We start from the raw sequence: 19,809 nt of genomic DNA on the forward strand, positions 1-19,809 counted from the left end.
AATTATTCAGCTCCTCGACGCTGCTGTGCAGGGCGGCCCGCGGAACAGCACAGCGCCCGCTGCCGCGCGGAGCCTCCAGCCAGGCAGCCGCCTCGACCCCTTCCCCCGCGAGGGCCGTGGGGGGTTTGGGACATCTCTCTGGACTTCTTGGCACATGGGATTCGATTTTTGCTCTGTTCCTGCGTGGCGCCCGCAGCCAGGCAGCAGCATGGCCCCCGCCGGGGCGAGCCAGGCGGTGCGGGCTGCTGGACCCCCCCACCCCGCACGGCTCCTCCGTGAAGTGTGCAAGAAAAGAAAAGTAGTTCGGACCCTTCTAAATCATCCTTAAAAGGACACCAGCCGACTATTTCCGTGCTGTTGGCTCGGCACCGCAGCAGCCCTCTTCCATCTGTGTTTTCCCCTACACAGGAGCTCGTTGCCAGGCTGCGTGCGATGAATCACGGGGTGCTCTCCGCCTTTACCCCCATACGCCCGGCTTCCTCGCAGACGGGCGCCTTCCTCCCCTGCTCCCACATGCGAACGGTCACCAAGGAAAGAAAAAATGCACAATCCTCCCTGAAATCTGCGTTCTGGCCCCCCGGTCCTTCCCCATCCCTCCTCTCCCCGCTCCCCCCAGCGCAGGCAGGAGGGGGCAGCAGCCCGCTCCCCCTGCCAGCCCCCTCGTCCCCCTTGCAGGAGCGTCGTGCCCGGCCCAGCCGAGCCCGTAAGCAGTTTGAAGTGCCGTGTATTTCCATCCCTGCCCATTCCCTGCGGGACACCCGGCAGCGCGGCGCTGGCCGGGCAGCTCTGGCCGCCACGGGCTTCCCCGGTGCCATCACTTCCCGGGCCGAGCAGTCGCTCAGATTTCCGTGGGTTACCGTGGGCTCTATTTATAGCTTGCTGTGCTAAAAATAAAAGCTCGAGTGTTGGGTTCCTGATCCCAGCCTCACGTAAGGAGGGACGCCCAGAAGCCCCCGAGAGGGTGTCGGGGGGGGGTTGAGTGATGCCCCTGGGCTGCTCCCGCCGAGGGCTGAGAAAAGTTTGTTTCTTGGAGATCGTGTAGCTGCTGCATCGCTGTCTGACCTGGCGCTGCTCTTGCTGCGCACGGAGCCTCGTGCAGGACTCTCATCCTACTAAAAATATTTCATCCTGTCTCATCGGGCTCGATCTATCGGAGCCTGTGAGCGAGAGGGGAGGGAGCGTGGGCGCTGCTGGCTGTGGTTACCCGATGGTGCGTAGCGGAGCCCCGCGCGGCAAGCTGCGAGCAAAGGTGCTACCACAATGCTCTGAAAAATGTCCAGATGTGGAGCGCTTGCGCGTGGTGGTGCCTAAACCCCCTGTCCACGTGCCCTGCTAATGTTTCTCCCTCTTCTGGACTAGTTTTCAAGCGAGGCCACTTTTCAGCCCCCACGCTGTGAGCGTGCCGGGTTGGGGAGCTGCGAGTGCCTCCGGGTGCGGGCAGGGTGCCCGGGGGATGGTGCAGCAACACCAAAGACGAGGAGCCCAGCGTGCCCCCTGAAAGCGACCTCCCGCTGCTCACATGCCCAGCACGAGGGTGAAGCCAGTCCAGGCGAGTGAGTTCTAAACCGGTTTCCTTAACCTGGTTGTGTTTCGAACAGAGCCGAGGCCCAAGGGCACACGGGGGAGCGGGGCCCTGTCTGCTCCGGGGTGTCCGTCCTGCTGTGCCCCAGCCCCGCCGCCAGCACCGGGCAGCGCTGGGCAGAGAGCAGAGCTGACCCACGGCGGGGCTCCGGCATCGCCTCCCCTCCGACTCCGCGGGTCTCCTGCACAAATCCAGGAGGACCCGCGAGACGCTGCCCTGGGGCCGCAGGGCTGCCTCGGGATGTTTTCCCTGCACAAAACCTTCCAGCTTTAACCAGCAACACCGAACAGGGAATATCTGCTCCCAGCATCGCCCTCGGCCCCTCCAGCCCCCGGCCCCCTCCTCCGCACCTCTGATGTCACTCATAAATGAGCGTGAGTCATTCAGCAGTTGCCGTGGCGACGCCAGCGATGCTGGAGAGCACAGCGCTGCCCCGCTCCCCCCGACCCTTCCCGGGGAGAGGAGGGGACCGAGCCCCCCGGCGCTAAGCCCCTGGGATGTGCCATGGGCTCCCAGGCCACGGGCTGCTGCCCAGAGCCCCCCGCAACTCCCGAGGCTGCGAGGATGCCGGCGGCTGCCTCCGGTAAGTCAGCGCTGTCGGGGGTTTACCCGCCCGGGGGGCTTCTGCTGGGGGTCTTATAGCGTCCGTGTGTCTTGCCCAACAGGACAGGCAGCGGCACCCAATGCCCCAGCCCCACGGATATGGGCGTCCTTTGCAGCATCCCCTTCTCCGTGTGCTCCTGGCAGCCCCAGGGGTGTTGTCACCCCAGTTCCCAGGGCCAGCCAGGGGGGTACGGGCTGCTCTCAGCCAGCTCTGAACCCCGGCGAGTGAGGGGAGCCCCGGGCAGAGCAGTGCTGGGCAGGCATCAGCCTCAGCACGCGTGGGGACCTGCAGTACAGCCCCATGTGGGTAGCACCCATGCCTGATGGCCCAAGTCACCGGCACCATGCCCGCTTCGACCGGGACAGTGGGGTCACCCCGATCTCAGCAGGATGGGACCCTCATGAACCGTGTTGCATTTCAGCCCTGGGTGCTGCTCGCGGCACTGCGGCCTCTCTCCTCTCTCGGACCATTCCTGGCATGGGGCTGGTCCTGCCCGCGCAGAGCCGCAGGCTGCCTCTGCCACCCTCGGCGTGTGCCGAAGCCTCCGGAAGGGATTACAGGCGATGCCTTGCTCTGGGCACCCCGGGGCGTGCGGGGAGCCCCTGTGTGCCAAGCCCTGCGGCAGGGAGGGACGGGACGTGCGCCCCAGGGCATGAGCATCCCTGCCAGGGAGCGTGGGGACAGCGCCAGCCCCTGCCACCCCCCTGCCTGCTCCTGCCCGGCTCTCGGGTCCATCAGCCAGTTTGCTGCCGGTGGCTGGGAGGTGCTGGCTTGGTTTCCTGCTCCGTGTCTCAAGTTCTTGCTGTAAATAGGACCTGGACAAGCAGGATTGGGATGTTTCAATTCCTCTGACTAATTTGTACATTAACATATTTCTCTGGCTACAGATTTAAGAGCGTTCAAGCGCAGCGTGTGCAGGCTGGCAGGGACCCGAGGGGGTGAGGAGGGCAGTGTTTGCCCTGGCACCTCTCTAGAGGCAGGGCAGGAGGGGACAGGGCTGCCAGGGGAAGGGCTCAGCCGCGGCACGGAGCCGGCAGCAAGGTGAACCAGGAGCTGCGTCCCACCAGAATAGCAGGAGCTAAAAATACTGAACGGGAATGAGTCGAAATGCAGTGGGAAGCCACCGCCCGCCCCCGCCAGGCCCTGCCGTGGTGGAATTAGAGGAGCTTTAATTTGCTTTTGGGGTAGTTTCTGCTCTTTAGAAACTCCCTGGGCTGAAGCCTTGCACATCAAAGCCACCTGGAGCACATTGCGGTGCTGTCCCCCTGGCCCGGGGCCACGTGGTTTATATTTATGGAGGGGGAAACCTTAAAATCCAGAAATGACAGCCCTCTCCTCAAAATGCCCCCTGTCTCTCGAGATCATTACGCAAACCTGCCACAGGAGAAGGGAGACGCCTGGGTCGGGTACATCCCTCCCGTGTCTGGGATGGAAGAGGTGATTTTCCGGGAGCCGGCAGGCACCTTTGCCTTTGTGCATCCCCCGGGGGACCTGGAACAAGGCGGCCCCGGTTTTGTTCCCACGCGAACACCTCCCTCTGTGCAACGCATGTAAAACCTTTCAGTGAAATAACGATGTTGTAATGCATTTTTGGAAAAGGTTGGCTGGCGTCTGCTGCGAGTTCCCAAAGATAACCCTTAGCAGTGGTTCAGGACGTTGTTTTTGAGAATGACCAGCACCGGCTCATGGGGAGAGAGGAGGGTTACGTGCCGTTTTGCTGGAAGTCAGGTTATCGGGGCGCCAGGGCTTTGTCCTGCTCCAGCCACAAACCCAACGGCATTTATTGGGATGAAGATGCTGAGTGCACCCAGTCTTGCTCTCAGCTATTGCACCTCGCAGAGCGCAGCCAGGAGCAGGGGGCAGATGTTGCATTTTGGAATTCAATTAGATTTTCTTTCTTACTCATTTCTTCTGCCTTTCAATTATTCATGGCTTTCCAATAATGTTTAAATAGTGGTGAAAAAGTTGGAGATGAGTCATTCTCTCTTTGCATAGTTATACATTTGCGGTAAATACAGTTTTACTTTCCAAAGTGTCCTTAGGAAAAAAGTGCATTTTAAAAAGAAATCCTCTGGGTAAAGCAAATCAACAGTTCCTATTGAAATTGATTTCTGTCTGAACACTACCCGAATATGACTGCTAAAAAGGGTCTAATGAATACAAAGATACATGGAAATACAGAAAAATCTCGTTTGCTCATTAATTAGATCATGGCACACTCAAAAACCTTTCAGCACTCACCCAGCTAGTCCCTGGGGTCTCTCTGGTTGGGGTTGCTTGAGGAAGGACAAGGCACAGGGAAGGCACGCCGGGACCAAACCTCTTGGTACAGCAGTCTCCCCGGAAAACCTGGTGGGCTGTAAATGCTATTGACCCGTCATCCTCCTAAACATAGCCCAGGGGCTTTAAAAATAAATAATCTTATAGATAAAAATATCTTACATGCTAAAACCCCTCCTATTATTAATGCAGGCACTTAAAACCCACCGCCAGCGCCTCCAGAGCTGTAATTGCTGCAGATAACCGCAGCCCGGTGAGGGAACATCCCGCTCCTCGCAGCCAGCAAAGGAAGGGCTGGCTTCCAGCGCGCCAGCCAGGCAGGGCGAGCTGTCACCCCTCCCTCTGCCAGCTCTTCCCCCTGGCAATAACACAGTCATTAATTATGTTTGTACGGCACTTTGAAGATAAGTGCTAAATAGAAGTATTATTTTAAAAGCGATGGGGATCGTCCTCAGACCGCGCACACAGCGGGGGGGAAGCCCCTCTCCACAAGGACCAGAGCTGCCAGTGGTCCCTGCCCGGCTCGTTTGCCCCCAGAGCAGACGGTCCCCGGGTTCGGAGGGGCAGGAGCAGCCCCGGAGCAGCCCTGTGGGCTGCCAGGGGAAGACCAGGCAAGGCCCAAACGGCAGGCGGAGGTGTGAAGCGGTTCTTCCCCGGCATCATTTGATACACATCAAATATTTTAAACAAGGGGAAAAGAAATAAATCTGAATAACTTGTTGCACTCATCAGCATAATAGCTGATTTGCGTGCATGTTACCTTTAAAATAATATGAATGCATAAATGAAATAGAGTCCTACTATCTGTACCTAATTTGTTTTCTTTATTTACATGAAAAATATCGCTTGTTGCATGCGGTTCCCTGATGCAGAAGGCCATGCCACTGCATATTCCTCACGAGTTACAGAACTGGATATAAGCAATTACTGACAACAGCATTATGCTCTAGAAACTGTTCCCGTGGTGTTGGTAATCGCACTGAAGTGACTGTTCTATTACCAAGAATAATATTCTGCTCTCTCCTCCTTAAGGCTGGCTATATGATGAACTGTCATAGGAAATTATTTTGTACAAGGAAGAAAAATACATTTTGAAGCTGTCAGAGCAGCAACTGAATGAGGACTCTGCCAGCCCCCCCTTTCACCCCCATGTTACGGTACCCCGGTTCCATTCATTCAGGCAATATTTTAAATGTCTTTTGACCACATCTCTTTTTCCTTAGAGAATTTCTAGTAAGACGTAACTTTTTTTGAACTTTGTAGCATGTGCTGGGGGATGCTAAAGCCTACCGGCATAGAGAAGACAGACTTCTCCTCCTCCCAGATAGCCTGCAGTGGTGGTGCCAGCGTTCGCCCCATGCAGTGACCTCTGGAAGCGCCCAGGCTCTAAGTCGATCCCAGCCGGGGATATTAAGTGCTCAGCACCAGGGCAAACGAGGCCCTGCAGAACTAAGCACAGGGAAGCAGATACAGCGCTGTTCAAAATTAGTCCAGGGTTGAAAATAGAGCCGCAAGGAGAGGGCTGCAGGCAGCCTGGGCTGCAAGCACGCACGAGCTGCTCCTCACTGTTCTGCCAGGGCTGTCCTCAAGCACTTTTGACCATCATGGAAATTTTGCAAGGATAAGAGGAAAAAATCCTGTTGATTCATTTGACTGTCTTCTCTCGCTGCTCCTGAGAGCACAGGCAGGAGCTGTTGAGCAAGACTGAAGGCAAAGAACCTCCTCCCAGATAGAGCCACCCACCTTCACACGCTGCCGAAGAGGAGGGCTGGATTAGCACGCGCTCCCCCAGCAATGCTGATGAGCAGCGCTGGCAGCGGGCAGCTCGGTCCTGAAGGATGTGGGTTATAAACGAGCCGGAGGGACGAGGAGCGCAGTATGCACCAGACCAGAGTGGTTTCTTCTTGTTTGCTCCGTGGCGGTGCTGCCTGGGGCAAACCCGTCTGTACAGTGTTTATGCTGTGGGACTGGGGTATGGTAAACCTTACCCGACTGTGGGCAGCGTTTGAGGAGCTGGTGGAGGGAATGCCTCTCTCTCCTGCTGATGACTGTTCTTTTCCTGGGGAGAGGAAGAAAGGAGGTGAAAGATGGGAAATCACCACTTTGGAAAGTGGGGTGAGTCCTAATGGAGGAAAGTAAAGGAAGCAGAAATCAGGCTACACAGCACGCCAAAATTCCCAAGTCACAGCCCCTTGCTCGGCTTCTTTTGCCGATTTGAGCGCTAAGAGCATTATGTGATGGGTAGAGACTTTGCATGGAGTCCTCCCTCTCCATAAATAGCTACAGGGAGACAGTGAAGCACGGGCTGTCATGCAATCTCCGGCAGATACGTGTTTTCCTTCACCTGAAGGTGCTTTTTGTAATGCTGAGGGAGAATCCCGATTCCCTGCTGGCCTTTCTAACTGGAGGGTGCTGATGAGTGCCACTGACGGGTCAGCTCTTGCTTTCTTTACATACCCAGGAAGTATCTCCACCCTATACGATCCCAGTGCTCAGCACCTTTATATTTCTACAGACGATACATTTTTTTAGATCTGATGTCCTTGGGATGACAAGGGACTGATACTCTTATTGTACATGTAATCTCACATATTGCTAAATGAAACATGGTGGAAGAAACTGAAATCCCAGGCATTCTTCCAGTGCGGCAGAAAACAAGCACGTGAGTTTAGCTTTGTTACATGTAATAGGCGTCGTGTTTGAATATGGTAATTTCTCAAAGGTATTACATGCTAGTAATTAATCTCGGAGTTCTGCTGGAAGACAAGTTGCGCAGTATTTGTCAGTTCACGTGTACACCCACTCTTGAATGGTTAAGGAATCCAGAAGACTAATAGGAAAATTATTTCATATAGAAAAGCAATGTATTAACATTTTCCAGAAGAAAAGCCTTGAAGCATGTTTAGTAGTGGAGTACAGGAAAGAAACAAGTGGTACGCAAATTAAAGATGAATTTGCTGCTACTGAATATGGGAGAGTCATTTATTTTCTCATTAAAAAAGCAAACATGTTTAGCAATCCACTGGTGACCCTCCCATTTTAAATGCAGGCTTTTTATCTCCAGGACAATTTTGAGGACGCTGGTGTGGGATGGTGCTAAGTTCTTGACAAACCACTTCATCATCAGCTACAAAGTTTTCCCAAACATTCATTTCAGGTTCCAATTAAGGACACGCTAATGCCCTCAGTGACAGAGTTTCAGGGTATTACCGCAGAGGAAGAAGTGGCAGCTCATTTCACATCGGGCTGGAGGACAGCGATACATAAACGCAGATCTGGAGGATAGCGCTGTACGAGTGAAAGGGGTAGAACTAGAGGGAATTCTAAGGCCAGGATCCTAAGTGCAGCAGAGGCCTCTAAAGGAGAGCATTCTCCTTACCACTAGACTCCCCGCTATGCTTTTTCTCCACAATGTTCATTTCCTTGAGCCAAACTTTCCCACTTTTTTATTCTGAGAGTTTCAGGGGTCCAGGTAATACTGGCTTGGTTTTGCGGGGGGTAGTCTGCCACCCTCTTAAAACATATTTTGTTCCTAAGTGATTCTGATAAGTTTAACAGCTGGATTCATTCTTTACCTCTAGCAAAAATACGTCAGAGGAAGAAGTAGGTCAGTTTTCTCCCGGCTGCACCTTCACCCTCGCATACCGGTCACCTGCTCCAAGAGTCAAAGGGCCATTCTGTTTCTGCAGTCCATTTAATGCCTGATCCACCACATAAATGACAACATTCTTCTCGAATTTAAGGGGATTTGGATTGGGCCTTAATGCTTAATCTAAAAACAAGAGCAACTTGTTATAATAACGTCACAAAACGACAGCCTGTAAAAACTGTATTGAAAACTGAACTCTTCAAATGGCGATTATAAAACAAGTAGCAAGTTGTTTGCAAAGGATGTCTACTTTGATTGCATACAATCTTGCAATATGTAAGAGTGGTAGAGGCTGGAATAACCTTTGAACGCCAGATCGTATTTCCTGATGAGACGAAGCAGAATGCCCTCTGCTTGCACTTTGAAAAGATATAGGCAAATAAATGTTGAATCTTAAGACAGACCCAAATCAATCTTTAATGATTTTGAAACATTTATGTAATCTACCAGTTACATGCAGCAAAAAATAATTTATGAGAATCATAACAGAAAATTAGGTAGAGTAAGGTCAGTCTGCTATCACTGTTGTGCAGCTAAACTTATAATCACATTTTCAGTAGCTGGCTATTGAGATAATTCATCTATCCAGCACAGGCATTAAAGGCTCAAACCTCTACTCAATCACGCGGCTTCACTTTTCAGGTGAGCCCTGAAGCTCACTTGTCAAGTGAGTTAATCTGCAGGATCTAGTTCTGATCACAAACGCAGTGCGCAGCACGGGGTGGGATGAGCCCGAGGCTCCCCGTGCGGGCGGCAGGACACCGGCCTCTACATGGTGGCTGGTAGTCGGCAGTGTCTAACTGCACGCAGCGGAGTGGCCCTCAGGCGATGTTGGTAGTCTAACTGCACCCAGCAAAGAACAACCATCAACATATTATACCTGTCAAACATTTCTTGCTGTTATCTATGGATCATGACATAAACCAGGTGAAGAAGTTCTTTATTTGCTAAGAAAGACACAAGATGCATAAGCTGGCTTCTGCCTGAAAACCATCTTTGACATCCTTTGATCATGAGCAGATACTAACAATCAAGTCTTGGGGGAAATTATTTGTAATAACCTAAAGAAAAGTGTCGCTGATTATCAACCAATGTTTTGTCAAGTGAGGTTGGCAGAAGAGAGAGATCTCAGTCCTTCACGCGATAAGCAAACGCCTGATTTCACTACAGTGGGCTTTATTGTGTACCTAAAGGTTTCCACAGCTAGTGATTTACAATCAAGAGACAAAGGTTTTTTGGCATTTCTGTGCTTCCCTGCATTAAAACGGAAGGCCAAGTAAAGATGACAACTGGTTGTGACACCGCCGTGAAGAGGCACATCAGGCTGCCAGGGCGAGGAAGGGAACAACGGGCCGGCGGTGGCGAAGCTCAGCCACACGCCAGTCACTGCAAACCCCCCGACGCCGCAGTTCTGCCCGCGCTCTGGTTCCCTAAACCCCTGCAAACCCCGCGCGCCTCCCACACTGCGGGTTACGAGGCCCAGGACCTGCCTGGCAGAGCTGCTGTGCAATATGGATGGGGAAGCGGCTCAAGCCACTCTCGCCATTCACCCCAGTTTCACCAGAAAGGCTCCTTCTCCGTCACTGTCACGACTCCCCCACGGCGGACCCTGGTGCTCGGAAACCGTAGCCAGGGCCAGGAAGCCACAGGACGGGGTCACCACCCGGCGGGGCGGCTGGACTCCCTCCCTCACAAGGGGGAAGGCTGCGGCCTGAGCAGGCCTCTGTGCCTCCCGCGGGCTGCGGGGCCTGGCGTGGCGCTGAGGGTGCGAGGGCTCACCCGGCCCCCGAGAGCTCCGCGCTACGGCCCCGCCACACGGGCTGGGGCAGGGCTACCACAGCCCCGGGGCTGCGCCCTGCCCTGCCCCGGCCCGGGGCGGCCCGGCGCGGCCGTGAGGGAAGAAGGGCTCCCCGCGCCGCGCGGGCCGGTCCCCGTTCCCCTGGCAACGGTTGCCTAGCGAGGGCCGCAGGCGGCCGAGCCCCGCGCCTGCGCAGTGCTGCCTCCCCCCGCCCGCCGGTCCGGGCCTGGCGGCGCGCGCGGGAGCGGGCCCCGCCTCCTTTCCCGCCGAGCGCGCGCCGCCCCGGCCGGGAGAGGAGGAGGAGGAGGAGGGGGGGGAAGAGAGGGCGCGCGCGCGAGGCGGGCGCATGCGCGCGCGCGCGGTCCCGAGCGTTGGCAGCCCCGGCCCGACGGCGGCGGCAGCGGCGGCTCCCGCCCGCCCGCCCTCCCGGCCGCCCTTCCTCCCTCCCGCACCGGCGCCGGCCCCGGCCCCGGCCCGCCGAGCCTGCCCCCGCCTCTCGGCGCGCCGCCGGGGCCCCGGGTGCCGCGGGGGTGGCCTCTCCCGCCCCGGGGATGAGGCAGCGGTAGCGCGGAAAGGTGAGGCGGCGGGGCCTGTAGGCCGCGGCGGGCGGGCGTGAGGGGGGAGCGGCGGCGGGGGCTCGGCGGCTCCCGTGTGGGGAGCAGCCTCCCGGCGCCGGGTGGGCTGCGCCCCTCTCCCTCCTCCTCCTCCTCCTCCTCCCTCTCCTCCTCCTCCCGGGTGGGGGCGGGGATGCGGGCTGGGCCGCGGCGGGGAGGGGGAGCCGCCGTTCCCCCTGCCCTCCTCCGGCACGGCGCGGCTTCCCGCCGCCCGGCGGGGCGAGCGGTGCGGGGCGGCGCGGGCATGGGGGTGCGGGCGAGAAATCTCTGCTGCTTCGCCCGGGCGAGGCGAGGGAAGGAGCCCCAGGTGCTGCCCCGGGCCTGCCCCTGCCCTCGGCGCGGCCCCGCGGGGCGGGCGGGGGCCGCGGTACCTGCGCGCATTGTTCGGCGGGGACAGCGGTGCGGGGGCTGCGGGGGGCGAGCGGCGGAGGGTGCGCTGGGAGGGCGGAGAGGGAGCGCCCCGGGCTTTCTTTATTCCAGCGGTCGCGCAGGTGATGGGCTGCTCCTTTCTTCTTTTGCTAAGGCGAGCCATGCAAAGGGCTGTCGGCGAGCAGATCCGCGGCTTGCAGAAAAAGGGATGCTCGCTGTGGGCTCGGATGTCTTTTGATTTCCGAGTGGATTTTAAATTGTGAAATAAGCCCTTCCAATGAAAAGCCTGAAGGATGTCGGGCCTGTGGTGTTCAGCCCACCGTATTGTGCCTGGTATAATGCGTGCTGGCGATCCATTCAGCCAACTCCGCTCCTGTGCGGTTTTAAAAATGCAATGGGAGCGATTGCTTGTGTAAAAGTCCACTGCCTTTTGTTTTTGTTTTAGATGGTGGATGTTGATGTTTGTGCGGGTGGAGATAGTACCAGAAGAAAAATGGATGCCCTGACAGATAGTGCAGTTGAGATTGTCCCTTTGGAACTCTATGATTCAGCCAGAGCAAAAATAGCTGCTAATCTACAATGGATCTGTGCTAAAGCCTACGGAATAGGTAAGACCACTTTTATCAGGAAGTCGTTCTTGGTTTTGTTCTTGCTTTTTCTGTCTCCCCTGCCATTCCAGAAGTAATTAAATTGGGCTTAAATCACCTTTGTTTTAAATATCAATAATATGACAGTCTGTTCTCTTGTAATATTATGTTTCCTGGTACCTTCGACAGGAATAGTGGAACTATATGAGATGCCCTGAATCAGCAAACCTAATGGTGAATGCTCACAGATTGTGCTTGTGAAGAATGCATACCTCAAAATGTTTAAATCCTCATTTAGCTAAGTAGACTTTCCTCCACAGAACTGTATGTCACTGCTTGCAGGCCCCAAGGCCCTCCAGGCTGTGAAGGCTTTAGTGTGCTTCCATGTCTAGTCATCTTGGCCAACGGATGCTAGAACCTTGATACCCTTTGTATGCTCAGTTAGGACTTTTTTTTTTTTGGTCCAATTGTGGTTTTGGTTTCAAATCCATTTGAATCCGTTTATGATCAGCAACATTCTTTTATGTAAAAGAAATGTTGAATGAACGGGTACAGTTTGTCTGTTCAACTTGTAGGTGATAGAGTTGTTCTTCTTTCCCTTATGTTGTCATAAACCTTTACAGTCAAACATGGAAAAATAAGGAGTCTTGGAGTATCATTTGTACAGTATTTTCCTGGCATCTATTGAAATTTGCTTTTTTGTTTTGAACTAGATCTATCTGTCTATTCTTAATTATTGTTACTAGATACATCTTGCATTTAAGTAGCTTCATTATGAAGAAATATGATGGAATACTTGTGGGTTTTGTTTATCCAGAACAAAACATATAATAAAAACATGTACAGAGTCTTGTTTTGGAAAATGAAGTAGCCCTGTTAATCTAAGTCTAATTCACCAAACTCGTAATATGCTTAATGGATTAGCACTAGCTTACTTTGTGACAAGGCTGAAGAAAAGCAGTCCATTCCTGCAGTTAAATTTTAATCCTTGTTGGAATATTTTTCTAAATTATCTTTCTTTTTTAGTATTTCCAGCTCTGTCAGTGTTCTTAATGATTGTGGGGAAAATAGAAAATCATTGTTTTATAATGTTTAATATTAGTGAAGGTATTTCATTACAAGCAACAAGAGACAAAAAAAAACCCATTTATCAGATGACGTTTAAAAAATATGGGAATTTTGGGAGGGCGTTAGTAAAACATTGATAACTTAAACGAACTGAAAAGGCATTTCCCCATGTAAATATTTTTCAGTTGCTGGAATTGTTTGTAATGTTTCCTGAAGCCTTTTTGGTGATCAGAGATAAAACGGATATTCCAGACATGGAGACACACTATTTATATTATGACTTTGTTTCGAAAGAAAGCTAATCCTAAATTAGAATTGACTGGCATGGCTCCTATGCTGCAGAGCTTTATGGCCTCGTGTCTCTTGGTAGTGTCTTCTGGGGCTGCAGAACTCAGGGTTGTGTCTGTATGTCTTGGACCAGTTAACGGGTTAACAGCAAGTCTGTTTATGCACTTGACAACGCGGACTTACATTGAATAAGTATTTGGCTTTCTTTTGACTAAAAATGTTAGAAAAGAAACCCGGCTTTCATAATGACAATGATGTGATCTCTAGCGTAGAGAAGGCTGTAGCAGCGTTTGCCATTTTTTCCGCTTGTATTTAGGCTTGTTCAGATTACATTTTAATAGAAGTTAAATGAACGGTAGGAAAAAAAAAAATTGCTGGGGCTTTTGGTGTTGCGCTGTTGGTTAGCTCCAGTGAGTAAGGTTTTTTGTGTGTGTATATATCTTTGCAGGACCATGGCCCACGGAAATTTAGTTTGATTTTTGAAATGGCTCCTACAAGGCGTTGTCACATAGTAACCATTACTTCTTGAATAGTATTGCAAAATACTCAGAAATTTATAAGCCTCTTTAATTCATAGAGAGATGGGTTTAAAAACGTTTCCTATGTGTTTATCATTTTGAATAATATTTGAACTTAATACATTACTTGTCATCTCTCAGGTTTTTCTTTTTGTGTTAAGATACTGGATGTTGTTCAGTGGATCTTGGGCAGCTACCAAGCAATTGTGAATTTGTTACTTAAAATCTTAATAGGCAGATGAAAGTTTTGGGGGACTTTTTTGTTATTTTAGACTTAGTTCTGGTCAATTTGGTGGAAAAAAAATACTTCTCTGTTTATAATACCAAAACACTGTCTTAATGTTCTGAAGTAATTCTTATCTGATAGGGTTTCCATAACTGCCTTCAAGTGGCTAAGTAAAGAGTGTTTTACTGAAATGTTAGATTTGGAATTGACATATATAAATTGACATGATTTTGTGCCTTAATCTTTCAAATGCTGGTGCATATCCTGGATTTCATTTTCATCTGAGCAAGCTCATACTGAAGCGTGGGAATGGTCAAGAACAGGAATTTAATTCTAGTGTAGACTGTTACTAAAAGTCATTCATCACATCATTCATCAGGTTTTACCTGAAACTCTGTTTTGTATTTGCTGTTACAGGATATTTGAATTCTCCACATCTAAGCTGGCATCTAAGTAGAAAAACTCTTCATCCTTTCTTTTTTTTCTCAAGAACAAATTACTAGGAGCATGCATGATACATAATTTGGAGTTGAAGTCCTAGTTTGGGCTTTGTTTCATTTGATGATGCATTCCTCCTTTTTTCCCTTCTGGCCATGAAAAGAGAGAATTTTTGTAGCCAAACAACTGAGCACAGCTACCTTCTCTCTTCAACGCAAATACTGCTAGAGAGACAACCCCTCTTCTTGCATAGGAGTTGAGCTGAACGGTTTGTTTCTGGAAGCCCATAGCTCCTCTTGTCTGTGGTGGCTGCCTGGTTGTCACAGATGGACTCCAGAGGGAGGTCGTACAACTGTTTGTCCCAATTCCAGAAGACGGAGGGGAAGGGTGTTGTGAAGGAAAGTGTTTCCCTATTCGGTGTCACCCCCCTCCCTCTCCCCAAATAAATCTGGGAGTACTGTCATGGATCACTCTAAAAGTCTGTGCACAAACATCTGGAAACCTTGTATAGACTTGAGAGATTATAAAGTCCGTTTAGCTGAGACAGTAGTTTAGGGAATGGAATTTGTTTAGAACAGAATTATCTTTTTCATCAGCAAACTTTGATTAGAACCAAATGTGCACTTTAAGGAATTCTACTAGTAGTGTGAAAATACAATTCATAACGTTTAAGTGGCCGAGGAGCAAGCGTGCCACTGCGTTTGTGGAACTTCAGTTCACAGGAGGCGAGTGTGGGAGGTTTAGAGAGGCTTGGCAAGCCGTCCGTGGGAGAGATCCCTTTTTCACAGTCAGTGGAATGAACCAGATTGCCAAGCGGTAACAGGGCCACGCGGTGCACAAAGCTGAGCAGAGGGAAATGGACCTGGTCCTCCAGCGCCGCCGTCCCCCTGGGCTTTTAAGCAGCAGTCACAATGGACACAGCTAGTCAGTTTTTTTGGGGTACAACTTGGGAAAATAGACAATGACAATGAAAAATTTTGATTTCTCAGCAGATTTAGTTAGTATAGCATTAATTCATGTGTAGAAATTTATGTGTATTAATGCATATCTAAATTTTAACATTATAATGTTAAAATTATATATATATATATAATGTTAATATAATGTTAAAATTTAGATATGGAAGGTGTATATGGAAGTTTTTCAGTGTTGCAGCTTGCAGTGAGCAAGTGGGTTGTTTGCAGCCCTTTCCATAACAAATGTTGTTGCTCTTTAAAACAGTTTGTAAAATTTGGATTTTTCAAAATGAACTTGGAGGGGTTTACTTATTTATTAGGGCTAGGAGCTTTACATAGTTTCCAGACTTAATGCTGACATTAGCCTGAGACCTTTGGCAAGATACAGGCATGAAAGCCAAGGACTAATGTAATGCATTGTAGGAGAAATGCAAGTTGTGGCTTTTTTTGGTCTTTGAAGTACTTAATACTTACCTGTTAAATAAGGTTTTACAGTACTGTAATAGCTACCCACAGTTACTGGTTGTAGAGGCAGTGTGAGCATGTTTCCTGGGCTAAATTGCCTAAATCCCTGGGTTCTCTGCTTCTATTCTTTGTCAGCTTTCTTCTCGGGTCCATAGCAAAAATATTTTTAAGAAAGCTGTTGTGTTTTGCAAATATTCAATAGTTAAACATTTGTTTCTTTAATAATGCCCATTTCATAAACACCAAATATTACTTGTGTGAAGTTTACAAGGGTGAAGAATTCCTGAATTATTGTTTTGCCTCTTCTGCTTCATCCAGGTTTGTGGCTTTATGCTTGATCCAAGATATGATAATGAGAATGCAGTCACTCTCACCAGCAGTATACAAAGTTTTTAGTTTGGTTTTTTTCTGCCTGTTGTATGTAAATTTTAATGTGTAATACTATAGATCACTTACAGAGTTTATAATACAGTTCTGTAATGAGAAGCAACAAAGAATGTTTTTATTGTAATGCAGGTAGTCTTAGCTGCTGAGAATGTGTAGCTTTTGCTCATGATCTGCAGCTTAGAGGACATCCGTACAGTACTAAATAATTCTGTGAACAGATACCGATACTAATGAAATCCTACTCAGAATCTGAATAAGCTTCGTTCTGTTTATCATGATGCTTTGGCTCTCCTTCCATGTGAAACCAGTTCTTCATGCTTCTGGAGGTAAAATAAGATCTGGGGTGTATCCACTTCTCCAGTTCAAGGGATAAGTCAGATTTGTTCAGATTGCTGTATTTTTCTTTATCAAATCATAATCAGGTAGTAGTCTTTGAACAGGTTTTTGTAAGAGAGATGATAAAGAAATGGTCCCTACCCGAAAGCGAGTAGAGGAGAGTCTGGCAATAATTGTCTCTCAGTTGTTACAAGTGAAGTTATTTTTGTAATCCTGTAAACTATGTTGTACCCAATGATTTATACTTGGAACTGACAGGTTTTTGAGAGATTAGAACTCATTGATGTGAGTTGGAACAGACCGAAAGAATTGCTTCATGAGAAATTATGATGGTTTATTTTTGAGTCCTTCATCTCTTTATAAAAATAGCTGGTAGAGGTATCTCTCCAGCAGGCTCAGTGGGGCAAGAACACTTAACAGTTTATGCTGCTGAAACTTGGAAAAAATAAGTTATTACTTTGTTTTTCTAAGTGTGGGAAACGGCAAAAATGTGCTTTTTTGCTTTATAATAAGCTGACTGCATGGAACTAAGTAACATGGTATAAAATTTGCATAAAATCCATGTGTGAAAAAGATCCAGTCAACTCTGATACTGAGTGTTCCGTGAGAAATTCTTCGACAGTTCTTGATAGAAAACTTAGGATAAACTGAATTAATGATGTATACCTTCACAGATCTGATTATCAGGTTGCGTGCCATTGTTTTTAAGTTACTATAAAAACACTGGTCGTTTTTAAGCTTTGTGTCGTTTGAACACAGTATTTTGTTTAAAACTGGCAGCTGTAAAGCTTGTGTTGAAGTGGATGCTAACATTTTCCTGGGGTAACAAGTCAGAAAGCACATTAGGAGAAACAGAAGGTGTTTGCAAGCTTTTCGGTAACATGCAATAGTAACATAAAAGTGACTTCCTTTTGGAATTAAGATGGTGTCGGAGACCTTTTCATAAGCAAAAAAAAAAAAAGGACATGGTTTAATTGTTTTTGGTTTGCTTTGGTAGGATTTGTTGAACTGCTCGAGCAGAAATTTTTGTAGCTATAGCTTAGAAGTTAATTGCTCAGAAGTTTTTTTCATGTTGATTTTTCCGAATTCCAAAGCATAAATGTGTAAAAATACAAGTTTTAATGAACTGAATTTTTCTAACATCTAAGTTCAGTTATAGGTCATGAAAGTAAGGTGTTGAAAAAGATGCTTATAGAAACTGGGACTTGGAAAGACTGGGACATTTTCTTCAAAAAGAACATTGACGCATTCTGTGGTGAGGCAAGCAAAAAGCATATGACTCGTTTGCAATTTGCCTGATCCATAAAAACTGGGGAGAAAACCTATCCGTAATACCAGTGGCTACTTGTGTATCCATAGTGTGTTGTTTAAATTAGCGTTAGGTTAACTCTGATGGTGTATAGTTGTTCTAAAACTGACAACGTATTTCTGAGATTTTTGGCAATGTGGCAGTTTTGACATTTTTAGGGGGCTTTTGGAGAATGAGCAGACCTGGGTGCTACAAGTGTTTTATGTGGCATTATATTACAGATAAGAATAACTAGCAGAGATGTGAAAGATGAAGATAGGTCTCTTATGTTGCACTTTCAGATGCAGGATTCCAAGTATTGAAGATATCTCGCAATTAGAGCACTTTTTGTGGCTGTGGCTGTCTAGGAAGGCTGTGTTACCCTGTTTGAGATAATTGCAGTGCGTACAGGACATCTACAACTATGATATTTGGAAGTTTCTCAACTCGGAGTTATGTACTTGTGTAGCATCCTTTTTGCATTACAGTTTTTCCTGCCATTTATTTCTCATTTGTGCTTGCCACGTGGATATTATGATTATGTCCTATATGAAATAAATTTGAATTAAATAGTAAAGTTAATATTACTACTCTTGAGCTTTGATGTGGTTTTTATACCTTAAAATTTCTGTGGGCCTTTAGTCAGGACATCAAATTAGTTACAAAACTGTTCCTTTCTGTCACAGGCAAATTTAGCTGGCAGAAGTGTCATATACACTAATGTAGAAAATAAAACTGGGCAAGTGTTTACAGTGAACTAAGTTGCAATTATGGGAGGATTAATGTTTATGAGTAACTTCTTATGATAGTATTGAAATTATTAATCCTGGTACTAGAAGTTATCCCCTCCCACCCCCATATCTTTAATCCTGGTCAATCCGAATCCATTCAGTCCTTAAGCAATTTTATGGAGATCAGAAACATGAAGTTAGAGGGTTCTTCAATATAGAATAAAAAGATTTCAGATCTCTTGACTGGACGTTCAGACTAAAGAACAGTAGCTAAGATACAAGGTGGTTTTTGTTTTGGTTTTTTTTTTATATATTGATTTTTGTGACATGGAATCTCATCACTAAGAACTAGATCCATTTATTTCTAGGAAAGGCTTTTTAAAATCATTAAAATGTTGCTAGATGAAAATTAATGTGGGAGGTCTTACTGCCCCTGTCACACAGGAAGCTGAGCATCATGTTCCAGTAGTTGCTTATGTTTTAATAATTTGTGTAAAGATCCCAATCCAATATATTGTATCCCTTGTGGGTATGTTAGTGTTGAAGAGAATGCTTTTTGCTTTCTGTAGTTACAGTCTATAAAATAATCGCAGTTTGCCTTGTGGAAAAGGGACCTGAAGAAAATCCGAAGTGCGCTGTCTGTTTGCTGATGCAGTGGTCTGCATAGATCGCTGGGCAGCCGAGGTGCTGGAGGAAGTTCAGGGTTTCTTTGTCCAGCCATTACCCACAGCGCAGTTTCAGACAGTCACCTCGGTTACCCTGCTCTGCGGTGGTCTGTGGAGCTGGTGGAGGGCAGGTGTTCGTACTAAAACCCTCGTCTAAGTGCGTCAGATTTCAGACGTTTTGAATTTGCATGCTTTTGTTTTTAAAAAGCCTTCAAAACTTGGAGTGGTGCTAATGCTCTTACCATTCTTCACGGATATTTTATGAGCTAGTATTCTATTATTTCCTTTCATAAATAATTTTAGTAAAAAGCAGTGTGTCGTTGGTTGTTAAAGGTGTAGCTGCTTTGAAGCTAAAATGTTGAATTATATGAGCTGCTTTACGTTTTGATTTTTGGATCTTTCCTCAGTCTTTAGAAATGGAAGCTCTAGTTCTCTTTCTGGAAATGGCAATGACTATTAGCTTTCAACAGCCTTTGATTTTAGGTCAGGTTGACTAATGTTAAGAAGATTAAAAATATTTGAATTTATTATCTAATTCACTAAAAATGGACACCCACGTTAACAAATTCTACTTATCTAGTGCCAGTGTGGTTTTATTGTGTCTCTTCCAACCATCTTCACTATGCAGTCCGTATATCACAGCATTCAATGTCACATAAAGGAAAAGCAGTGATCTTAATTTTTAAGAACTTCAAAAAGCTTTCCATTTTGAAAGATAATACTGTATGACTAACTGAGTAGCTGCTAGACCTGTTACAACAACACTGGTTTACCACATATTTTTATTTAAGTGACATGTACTTCTGGCTCATGTAATGATAACATTCTGTTCTTTATGAACATTAAGTGCTCTGCAGTATACAAATACCGTGCAGCTTATTTTGCAATTCAAAGATATGCTATGGGTAAGAGGTTTTTTGAATGGGGAAATTTGATTATTCTGGAAATGAGCTGAATGAA

General features: G+C 48.0%; 1 protein-coding gene across 3 annotated transcripts in view; it reads left to right on the top strand.

Annotated features, from left to right (window-relative positions):
* Positions 1-1,994: 1,994 nt before the first annotated feature.
* The window catches only part of CAMSAP1 (calmodulin regulated spectrin associated protein 1), a 37,159-nt gene continuing 19,344 nt past the window's right edge, over positions 1,995-19,809 (top strand). For 2 of the 3 annotated variants that reach the window (XM_075170758.1, XM_075170757.1), the window contains exons 1-2: positions 10,397-10,488; positions 11,342-11,504. In XM_075170758.1, coding sequence (XP_075026859.1) covers positions 11,342-11,504 — 163 coding nt within the window. In that variant the 5' untranslated portion in view covers positions 10,397-10,488. Of the gene's footprint in view, positions 2,166-10,396; positions 10,489-11,341; positions 11,505-19,809 lie in introns of those variants that run through there. The other variant, XM_075170756.1, reaches the window with a different exon arrangement.

This window comes from Calonectris borealis, chromosome 21 (assembly GCF_964195595.1).
Source record: "Calonectris borealis chromosome 21, bCalBor7.hap1.2, whole genome shotgun sequence".
NCBI lineage: Eukaryota > Metazoa > Chordata > Aves > Procellariiformes > Procellariidae > Calonectris > Calonectris borealis.